The 11,840-nt window shown below is 45.7% G+C and overlaps 1 protein-coding gene across 1 annotated transcript; it reads left to right on the forward strand.

Moving 5' to 3' along the window:
• Window positions 1–275: 275 nt before the first annotated feature.
• LOC311118039 (serine/threonine-protein phosphatase 6 regulatory ankyrin repeat subunit A-like) lies at window positions 276–10,467 on the forward strand (the record flags this gene model as incomplete). Its single annotated transcript, XM_084192916.1, has 21 exons — window positions 276–363; window positions 766–908; window positions 1,143–1,355; window positions 1,743–1,821; window positions 2,065–2,179; window positions 2,454–2,600; window positions 3,522–3,590; window positions 3,933–4,073; window positions 4,911–5,022; window positions 5,239–5,265; window positions 5,442–5,516; window positions 6,349–6,550; window positions 7,033–7,120; window positions 7,343–7,460; window positions 7,684–7,903; window positions 8,759–8,924; window positions 9,138–9,283; window positions 9,410–9,492; window positions 9,587–9,669; window positions 9,798–9,889; window positions 10,095–10,467. The coding sequence occupies 21 exons, from the start codon at window positions 276–278 to the stop codon at window positions 10,385–10,387; spliced, it is 2,700 nt and encodes an 899-aa protein (XP_084049042.1). The 3' UTR covers window positions 10,388–10,467.
• Window positions 10,468–11,840: the final 1,373 nt, after the last annotated feature.

The raw sequence follows: 11,840 nt of genomic DNA on the forward strand, positions 1-11,840 counted from the left end.
GTAACGTTGTTGTATACTTTTATTTTGTTTTCTGACATGTAAGTCAATTACTTTCCCTTTCTTTTTAAATGTGTTTGGAGGCATTCTGGGGGGAGGGGGAGGTCAAAGGGGGACTAAAAGGGGAGAAATGTACCATGTCTTTACATGTTATCTTTCATTCATTGTGAATACAAAATATATAATTTTAAAGGGAAGGCTTTGAAGCCAGATTTAGCGGATTTTGCTGTTTAGTTTTCCTCAACCTGTGTTTTGTTTCTCTCTCCTCTCCCTGTTAGATGGTGAGGCTGCTTCTCTCCAGAGGAGCCAACATTAATGCCTTTGACAAGAAGGATCGCCGAGCAATCCACTGGGCTGCTTACATGGGTGATGAGTTTACCACATCATTTACATTCTGACTAATGTCCTTTATACCAATGAATGAATGAATGAATGGACTGTGTGTTAGTCTCACAGCTCAGCTGTATGAGCCACGTCTAGTGTGTTATTATGTCAGAATCATGTACTAAGTAGGTTGATTAGATGTTTTCAGTTGTACTAACATGATGTAGGTGTTGCTTATGGTGCTGTGTACCACTGTAAACTAATCTATCTCTCCCTCTCTCTGCCTATCTCTCTGTGTTTGTATCTCTGTTTCTCTCTTAACCCCCTTACTATCTCCCTCCCCTTCTCTCTCTCTCTCTCTCTCTCTCTCTCTCTCTCTCTCTCTCTCTCTCTCTCTCTCTCTCTCTCTCTCTATTTATCCCTCCCTCTCTCTCTCTACCATAGGGCACATTGAGGTGGTGAAACTGCTGGCCTCTCATGGATCAGAGGTGTCCTGTAAAGACAAGAAGGCCTACACCCCTCTCCACTCTGCAGCCTCCAGTGGAATGATCAGTGTAGTCAAGTACCTCCTGGACCTTGGAGTGGATGTGAGTCAACACGCATTCAAATGTGTAGTCACTGTTCAATTACAACTCAATGAAAATACAGAGCTCTAGTGGGTTGGCGAATGATTTCCTTTCAAGTAATGAAGAGATGGAGGTTGGAGCCAGTGTTTTGGGCCAGGGGGTTTTCAGAACCAAGTGACCTGATCAGGAATGTATTGTTTTGTTCCCCCCCCCCCCTCTCTCTCTCCACTCTTTTCCCTCCCTTGCTCCCTCCAGATAAATGAGCCCAATGGTTACGGTAACACCCCCCTCCACGTGGCATGCTACAACGGGCAGGACGTGGTGGTGAATGAGCTGATCGAGTGCGGCGCCAACGTGAACCAGGTGAACGAGAAGGGTTTCGCCCCACTCCACTTCACGGCCGCCTTGCGCCATGGGGCGCTCTGCCTGGAGCTGCTGGTGGGCAACGGGGCCCTCGTCAACATCAAGGTGAGGAGACCGGATGACCAACACTGTGTCTGAACTAAATAACACCCTATTCCCTATGTAGTGCACTACTTTTGACCAGGGGCCCATAGAGCAAGGAGCCGTGATGACACTGCCTGTGTCCCAAATGGCACCCTGTTCCCTTTATAAGTACACTACTTTGGTTCAAAAAGTAGTTCACTATGAAGAGAATAGGGTGCCATTTGGGACGCACACACTGACGCAGCACATGGCTTAGTATTTGGCCCTGGTCTACATTCAAATACCAATGGAATAGGCCTAACAATGCAAACTAAATGCAATCAAGCGCTCCTCCAATACGTGTTTGATTTTGCCTGTGGTCAGCAGCACAGACTGCCGTGTGAACCATCTTTGTCTTTCTATCTGCAGAGTAAAGATGGAAAGACCCCCCTCCACATGACGGCCATCCACGGACGCTTCTCCAGATCTCAAGCCATCATCCAGAATGGTGAGTCGCTGTGAATGCTCTCAACTGAATATATATGAACCAGTAGGCTCTTCAGCATTGTCTTTTGTCTTCAAACCATGATTCACTGGCACAGAGCAATGTTACTTGCAATGTGGTTGAACATGAAGCTTCATGAGGCCTCTAGGGTCAAGTGGTTGACGTGTGTGTGTGTCTGTGTGTGTGTCTGTGTGTGTGTGTGTGTGTGTCTGTGTGTGTGTGTCTGTGTGTGTGTGTGTTCTGTAGGTGCTGAGATCGACTGTGAAGAAAATAATGGAAACACACCCCTGCACATCTCTGCTCGCTACGGCCACGAGTTACTCATCAATACACTCATCACGAACGGAGCTGACACAGCCAAGTGAGAACACACACACACACAGTTTCCAGCAATAATGCAACATGCATCTGCAATTCTGTCATTGACCGAATTCCCGCTTGGAGACTATGCTCAACACATTGTGGTGTGTGGGGGGTTGATAGACAGGGCATTGCAGCATGCTGATGTGTTGATCTGCTGTGGGGTTTAATGAGGACTGTGATGTGGTGCTGTTTCCAATCTTAGCTGAATCAACTGTAAGTCACTCTGGATAAGAGTGTCTGCTTAAAGTCTAAAATGTAAAAATGTGTTGCAGGCGAGGCGTCCATGGGATGTTCCCCCTCCACCTGGCTGCTCTCAGTGGGTTCTCTGACTGCTGTCGGAAGCTCCTCTCATCAGGCTTTGATATAGACACCCCTGACGACTTTGGAAGGACCTGTTTACATGCTGCAGCAGCTGGAGGGTGAGTGGACTGGTCCAGGCTTTACACCAAGGAATATTTAGTTCATGAACTGGAAAGCCACCAGAAAGAACAAACACATATTCACACTCTTACATTTCACATTGTTTAGCAGTATAAAAAAATCGTTTAGATCATTAGTGCGGTATCATTTCTGTATAATGTGGTTCCATGCCATGGTGGTATTGACTTGCGCTCTGGTCTAAATGGTCTTTATATCTTCTTGAAAGAGAAGAGAAACCTGCAAACTGCTCTTGCTAGTATCACTTTTTATTATTGCTTTTATTAGCATTATAAAAACAGTGATACTAGCAAGAGCAGTGTACAGGGTTTCTCTTTTCTTTAAGGTTCTCATTGTTACCATCCACCTGATAGCTCAGATGTGAAAGGGCCTTTCTGAACTTGATATCTTGTTACCATCCACCTGATAGCTCAGATGAACGAGAGCCTTTCTGAACTTGATATCTTGTTACCATCCACCTGATAGCTCAGATGTACGAGAGCCTTTCTGAACTTGATATCTTGTTACCATCCACCTGATAGCTCAGATGTACGAGAGCCTTTCTGAACTTGATATCTTGTTACCATCCACCTGATAGCTCAGATGTACGAGAGCCTTTCTGAACTTGATATCTTGTTACCATCCACCTGATAGCTCAGATGAACGAGAGCCTTTCTGAACTTGATATCTTGTTACCATCCACCTGATAGCTCAGATGTACGAGAGCCTTTCTGAACTTGATATTTTGTTACCATCCACCTGATAGCTCAGATGTACGAGAGCCTTTCTGAACTTGATATCTTGTTACCATCCACCTGATAGCTCAGATGTACGAGAGCCTTTCTGAACTTGATATCTTGTTACCATCCACCTGATAGCTCAGATGTACGAGAGCCTTTCTGAACTTGATATCTTGTTACCAGGAACCTGGACTGTCTGAATCTGCTGCTCAACACAGGGGCAGACTTCAACAGAAAGGACAGCTTCGGAAGGTCTGTCTGTGGCATCAAATAACTTTCATATGTGATCTTTATGATAATGGGGAATATAGTATAGGGGCATATAGGAATTATTATGGGAAATATTGGGCGGCAGGTAGCCTAGCGGTTAAGAGCGTTGGGTCAGTAACCGAAAGGTTGCTGGTTCAAATCCCCTAGCTGACTAGGTGAAAAATCTATGTGCCCTGCAGAAAGGCACTTAACCCTAATTGCTCCTGTAAGTCGCACTGGATAAGAGTGTCTGCTAAATGACGTAAATGTAAAATGTAAATGTTATACAGCTCCAATAAGCTGTTTCTGTTGTTGATGTTGAATGGTTTCTGTGCGTTCTTCTAGGAGTCCTCTGCATTATGCGGCAGCCAATTGTAACTACCAGTGTCTGTTTGCCTTGGTGGGGTCTGGGGCCAGTGTGAACGATCTGGATAAAAGGGGTTGCACCCCGCTCCACTACGCTGCTGCCTCCGACACAGACGGAAAGTACGTCTCACACCTCTCTTACTGTTGTGTGTGTTGTGGTGCCATGACCTTTCACATTTCATTGTAGTCTGGAGAGTATGTTGTGGTGCCATGACCTTTCACATTTCACTGTAGTCTGGAGAGTATGTTGTGGTGCCATGACCTTTCACATTTCACTGTAGTCTGGAGAGTATGTTGTGGTGCCATGACCTTTCACATTTCACTGTAGTCTGGAGAGTATGTTGTGGTGCCATGACCTTTCACATTTCACTGTAGTCTGGAGAGTATGTTGTGGTGCCATGACCTTTCACATTTCACTGTAGTCTGGAGAGTATGTTGTGGTGCCATGACCTTTCACATTTCACTGTAGTCTGGAGAGTATGTTGTGGTGCCATGACCTTTCACATTTCACTGTAGTCTGGAGAGTATGTTGTGGTGCCATGACCTTTCACATTTCACTGTAGTCTGGAGAGTATGTTGTGGTGCCATGACCTTTCACATTTCACTGTAGTCTGGAGAGTATGTTGTGGTGCCATGACCTTTCACATTTCACTGTAGTCTGGAGAGTATGTTGTGGTGCCATGACCTTTCACATTTCACTGTAGTCTGGAGAGTATGTTGTGGTGCCATGACCTTTCACATTTCACTGTAGTCTGGAGAGTATGTTGTGGTGCCATGACCTTTCACATTTCACTGTAGTCTAGAGTATGTTGTTGGTCGTGTTTGAATACATACTAGTGTTAAATCTGCAGTGTGAAAGCTTGGCCACGTCTCCTTTGGGAAAGTGTCTCTGCTTGCTTATCTGTCTGTCTTGATGTTGGTATAATGATTAGTGAACTCTTGACCTCTGACCTCTAGGTGTCTGGAATATTTGCTGCGAAACGACGCTAACCCAGGGATCAGGGACAATCAGGGCTACAACGCAGTCCATTACGCGTCTGCGTACGGACACCGCCTCTGTCTGGAGCTGGTGAGTCAGAACCACAGGGGACTAGACGCCCTGCATTCACAGACCATTTTGTCTGCGTCCCAAATGGCTGTAGGGCCCATAGGGCTCTGGTCAAAAGTAATGCACTATATAGGGAATAGGGTGCCATTTGGGACAGACGTTGATATTCAGTAGGTTTTAAGGTGTGGTTGCATGTTTGTCGTGGCCGCATCGTCACTCTTGATGTTCTTTTTCCAGATTGCAAGTGAAACACCTTTAGATGTGGTAAGTACCAGTTGGTTACTTTTCCTCACACTAGCTTGTTTAAGATACGAATGCAACACCCCAGTATGTCTGCAGGGGCTGGTCACTGAGATTTACAACATGAAACATGCTACTAGACTAACCTTCAAAGTAAATATGTTACAAGTCTAAACTGGCCCGTCCTTGTCTTTCCCCAGCTAATGGAAACCTCAGGGACAGACATCCTGAACGACTCTGATGTCAGAGCTCCCATCAGCCCCCTACACTTAGCTGTGAGTAAAGCCTACCTGCTCCTGTAGGGGTCTCGCCACATGACAAATGGCACCCTATTCCCTATTTAGTGCACTACTTTTGACCAGAGCCTTATGGGCCCAGATCAAAAGTACTGCACTACATGGGAAATAGGGTGCTATCTGGGATGCAGGCATGGTGTTGTTTTTCCACGAAAAGTTGATTGTCCAGACACTCACACACCATGTTCCTATCTGTTCCTGATTAGTGTAAAATACATGCATATTTTGACACGGTGATGATGAGGATGATTTCCTTATTTTGCCATTTGAGTTAATCAACCTCCAACAGAGGAGAAGTAGAGTGTTTCTAAATCTCACGCTTGGCAGGGACCTTCGATGTTGATGCTGGGCGGGAGAAAAAATGGGCACCCGATTTGAGAGACACTGGTCTACTTTAGGGGTCTAGGACTGTTTCTGTTCAGGCATACCACTGGTCTACTATAGGACATTGATTATATTAAGAGTGTATTTCTGTTCAGGCATACCACTGGTCTACTATAGGACATTGATTATATTAGGAGTGTATATCTGTTCAGGCATACCACTGGTCTACTATAGGACATTGATTATATTAGGAGTGTATTTATGTTCAGGCGTACCACTGGTCTACTATAGGACATTGATTATATTAGGAGTGTATATCTGTTCTGGCATACCACTGGTCTACTATAGGACATTGATTATATTAGGAGTGTATATCTGTTCAGGCATACCACTGGTCTACTATAGGACATTGATTATATTAGGAGTGTATTTCTGTTCAGGCATACCACTGGACTTTGCTTCAGACTGTGTGTTTGTTTCCATTCAGGCGTACCACGGCCACCACCATGCTATGGAGGTCCTGGTTCAGTCTCTGCTGGATCTAGACGTGAGGAACAGCCAGGGGCGCACCCCTCTGGACCTGGCTGCCTTTAAAGGCCATGTGGAGTGTGTTGACGTCCTCATCAACCAGGGAGCCTCCATCCTGGTTAAAGACTTCACCCTGAAGAGGACCCCCATCCACGCTGCAGGTACGCATAGGATATCACGTAAGACCTAGAGATTCTGTAATTCAAAAGTTTTCCTTACCAAGATGGACATTTGTTTGGTCATGTTGCTAGGACGCCAATGTCCACTCTAGGGATATTATATAGCATAGTGTGAAAATGCCCACTACACACTGATCTAAGGTCATTTTTTGTCATTATTGCTGAGGATCTGGGGAGGGTAAGCTGATCCTAGATCAGTGCACAGGGGGACTTCTATCCAGAGCCAGGTACACAGCTAGCAGGTGACAGGCTTCGAGGGCCTCAGCCCCAAAATGTTTTATTATCTGCTGTGTTAACATCCTGAGGATGTCATCTACCAATACCACTGTTCTAGAAATCTGTCTGTTCATGTGAAGGTAATAGTCGTCCAGCAATTAGCTCATATCCTCTCTGTTTAGCCTCCTCTAGCTACCAACGGTCAATCATCTCACATTCTTATATCCTCTCTGTTTATCCTCCTCTAGCTACCAACGGTCATTCGGAGTGTTTGCGTTTGCTGATTGGAAATGCTGACCTCCAGAGTGCAGTGGACGTTCAAGACGGGAATGGACAGTAAGTCAATTGGGTTTTGGATACAATTCCTGAAATAAAGAGATTTTGACACTAGTTCTACGTCCCAAATGGCACCCTATGCCCTACTTGGTGCACTACTTTAAACCAGAACCCTATGGGCTCGGGTCAAAAGTAGTGTACCATATAGGGAATAGGTTGCCATTTGGGACTCAGCCTGGTTATTACCAGTTTGTAATATGACCTTGTTGTCTTGTGTATCAGAACCCCTCTGATGCTGTCGGTGCTGAGCGGACACACAGACTGTGTGTACTCACTGCTCAACAAGGGAGCCAGCGTAGAAGCCAAAGACAAGTGGGGCAGAACAGCGCTACACAGAGGGGTGAGGAGGAGAGCTGGCTGTATACGCTCACACACAGAAAGAGACGGGGAGGCTCAAATATACATATTATCTTCAGAAAAGTAGTTGTCCATGGGTAGTGGTGTATTCATCCCTGTAGGGGGACCTGCCTCCAGACATCATTTGTAATAATTGATGATTCATTATTATATCATTGATTATTAGTTATTCAAATCCATTCTTGTCTCCCTGCCCTTCCTCCCAGGCGTTGACGGGTCATGAGGAGTGTGTGGAGGCCCTGCTGCAGCACAGCGCCAGCTTCCTGGTTCGGGACTGTAAGGGGCGGACCCCTGTCCACCTGGCGGCGGAATCCGGACACATCGGGGTGCTGGGGGGACTCCTACACGCCGCCCAGTCAGTGGAGACCCTCCCCGTCATCACAGACAACCAGGGCTACACGCCACTACACTGGGCCTGCTACAACGGTACGTACTGGACTAACGGAACACTAGATCTTTTCTGATTTTCTCTCTTCAGCACCGTAAACATGTCCCTGAATTAGGCAGGCCATACAACTAGGGGTGTAACTATTCGATTTGTATCACGATTCGTGGTTGTCGATACGATTCAAGGACGATATTGGTTCATTTAGAACGATACGATCCGAAACGATTCAGTGACTTGAAATCGATTCAGTAACCTTTTAGCCAAAAATTCAACCAGTGTGACTGAAATAAATACCTGGATACTGGACAGTGCAGGTGAAGTTTCCTAGATTCCTGTTTCTTGTAAGGACCGCAATGGTGGCTTGATAATTTCTCGCTCGTCGGCTTCTCCTCTGTCGTCCGCCATGCTATGTTTTGTTGTCTTTGCGCCTTTGCGCTGCTGCTGGCGTGGGGCGATGACGTCACGGATAGGCAGACTGAATCGAGTAATGTTTAAAGCCTTTATCATTAAAAGTGCTAAGAAAAAACATCCATATAAAGTCTGACGTGCTTAAATCCAATGGGTTATTTCCTAGAATCGATACAATCGATTTATTACATTTTAAAACGATGTTAGAGTGATATATGTTGTCCAAAAGGCCAACTCACCGAGCACAGATCGATGTAGTTGGATCATAGGAATATAAATCGATACATCGATGTAGTAGATGGATCGTTACACCCCTACATACAACGGTACGTACTGACTAACTGGACTGTAGCTCTGTTCTCTCCTCCATGAAGTGTACACTCATTCACTCCCTCTTGTGGCTTGAAAAGCATTCGATTGGTGTGGACGGAGCCATGTGGGGGAATGAACAAGACTACAACAGAATTAGGGGTTATGACTCTCAGTGGAGGACCTTACACTGAAACAGGACTTTGTCATAGCATATGTCACCGAGGGCAACTCGTTCAGCCCCCTCCACTGTGCTGTGATCAATGACAACGAGGGGGCTGCAGAGATGCTGATTGACACTCTGGGGCCGGCCATTGTCAACGCCACTGACACCAAGAACCGGTAACTGCAGCACATGACAAAGTCCTTTTCTTCTGGAGAATAATGTTGTTTTGGGAATAAAATGACCTCTGGGGTTGGATGAGGGATTGTAGATTACTTTTAATACATCTATTAGTGATTTTATATTTCTATGGTATAAACAGGGTTAATTGAACAAACTTGTTTATAACAGTCCTACATGATATCGGTGAAATAAGTTTCCTCTCTCTCCAGGACCCCCCTGCATGCGGCGGCTTTCACGGACCACGTGGAGTGTCTTCAGCTGCTGCTAGGCCACAACGCCCAGGTCAACTCCCCCGATGCCTCCGGGAAGACCTCCCTCATGATGGCTGCTGAGAACGGACAAACCAACGCTGTCGGTACGCAGCCCCCTCTCCTCCGCTTTGCCTCGCCCAGCCGGCTTAAGTTCAACATGTCTGTTTTACATTTTAATAAGTCGCTTCATTTCCTAATTGAGTTTCTTTATGTTTCTCTGTCTGTGTCAGAGCTGTTGGTGAGCAGTGCCAAAGCAGAGCTCACCCTGCAGGATGCAGTCAAGAACACTGCTCTTCATCTGGCCTGCAGTAAGGTGAGCATCCCCACATGAAGATGACGTTCATCTGAACAGTTGGCTCTCTCTGGTTGAAATTTTGGTCTGACATGTTTGACTCTGGTTTTTAAAGGGGCATGAAACCAGTGCTTTGTTGATATTGGAGAAGATTACAGACAGGAACCTCATCAACTCGACTAACGCAGCCTTACAGACGTACGTATGGTTCAGCTGTATTAATTGGGCCAGAAGAATTAGAAGAAGTGCACTATATAGGGAATAGTCTGGCATTTGGGAGGTATCCTCATTTGCTGCTGGCTAATCTGACGGTACTTTCTCCTCAGGCCGTTACACGTTGCAGCCAGAAATGGTCTGACGGTGGTGGTTCAGGAGCTACTAGTGAAGGGTGCTAGCGTGCTAGCAGTCGATGACAATGGTAAGATCCATAACGCTAACACCGTTTTCTTCTGTACTTCTCTTCTCAATGTGTCCACAAATGTTTCTCTCTAGTCCACTGCTTGGTTATTGTCTTAACTTTGTATCTCCTAGCCTGCTGTTATTTCATGTTTTTCACCAAAAGTGTTATAGTAAACGGTGATGCTCCTGAAGTGACCCTCTGCTGTTCTGTTTGAACCCCTCAGGTTACACGCCTGCCTTGGCCTGCGCCCCCAACAAAGACGTGGCGGACTGCCTGGCGCTGATCCTGGCCACCATGATGCCCGTGTCCCCCTGCAACCCGGCGCCCAGCCTGTCCTTCAGTGCCATTAACCACTACACCACCAGCCCCTCCAAGAGTGTGACCTTCGACAGCCTGCCCGTGCTGCGCAGCGAGCACAGCTCCTACTGCAGCTTCAACAACATCGGCCACCGCGACCACGATGGAGGCTTCTACAAGGATGAGGAACTCAACGACTCAGACTCAGAGACATACTGAGGGGGGTGGTGGTCGCTGCCCAGGAGGGGAGCCAAGGGCAGGCGGATGGACAGTGAAGTGGGGCAGAGGCCACAAACAAATCCACACATACACACCGTGTCTTAAATCACCACAGCCAGCTTTGGGAGGGCACGAGCCGAGACAGTCCGCACAGGAGCCTTAAGAGTCCTGCAGATGGAGAGAGAGAAATGGAGGGAGGGAGGGAGAGGGGGAGGCACAACAGGCTGGCTGGCCACACTCATCCTCTCGTACCACCAGGTGTCCTTCCAGCAGATACTGGACTTCAGAGGAACTGCTGCTGCTATACCCCACCTTTACCTTTACCCACAAAGGTCCTAAACGGTAGAAACTGTCCAGCCAACAGACAGACGGACACCTTATGACGGCAATAACCTGTAGTCCAAGGGGATAGTAGCACTTCACTGAGTGAAAAACAGACATGGACCAAAAGATGTGGAAGAAGCCTTTTCAAAACCTGTTTTGACAGTAGAAATGGGATTGAGCGTTTTGGCCTGAGAAAAAACATAAGGAGTGATGTTTCATTTAAGTTTTATGAGAGTGATGGTCATGTTTATCCGCACACTAAGACAGTCAGAACGCACCTAGCCTCTTGTCTGTAATCCATGTGGGAGGAGGGGAAATCATTTATTTTTTATGAACAAACATTTTAATAAAATCATTCATGTCTTAAGCTCCTGACCCTCTGTGGGAACCAAAAAATCGTAGTATTTGCTCTCATGAGTAATTTCAAAGAATTTCCATCCCCAATGGCACCCTATTCCCTTTATAGTACACTACTTTTGACCAGGGCCATAGGGTTCTGGTCAAAAGTAGTGTACTCTATAAAGAATAGGGTGCCATTTAGATTTTGCATTTGTATGTGAGCGACAGGACTTTTTACATTTGCGTTATTAAACCTACCTGTCCTTTGCCCTCTAGAAAATATTTTAGAAAGTAAATTATTAATTCATATATTCTTTCTTGTGATATTTATGTCATCATTTTGTGCCTTCTTTAGTTACTGAGGGGAGGTTAGGAGAGTAGGGGCAGCTGTATGAGCGAAAACAATGATGCACACTAAGTACTACAACGTTTGTGAAAAGCACTGATACTATTCCGAGGCATACGAGGGGGAAAACATGCCTCCCTTGGAGAGGAGAAACACTGTAAACCAATGGTTTTGTCTCTTTTTTAAAATAATTTAAACTGGAAATATGTACAATACATATGCTATGTTCGTCAAATCAGGATCAGGAGGTTCACAGGTTTTTTCGTGTCCTTTTTTTCTTTAAAAGGATGAAACTAGCATGTACATATGAAATAGTGACTGAATCGAAACTCCCATGAATTCTTTCAGTATCTGAAGATTGCTGTATATTTTATGAGTAATAAAATAAAGAAATGAGTTATGTTATTTAATAATGAACTATGGGTTATCTGTTTTATGTGACAA

Source organism: Coregonus lavaretus, assembly GCF_964263955.1.
Source record: "Coregonus lavaretus genome assembly, contig: HAP1_SCAFFOLD_911, whole genome shotgun sequence".
NCBI lineage: Eukaryota > Metazoa > Chordata > Actinopteri > Salmoniformes > Salmonidae > Coregonus > Coregonus lavaretus.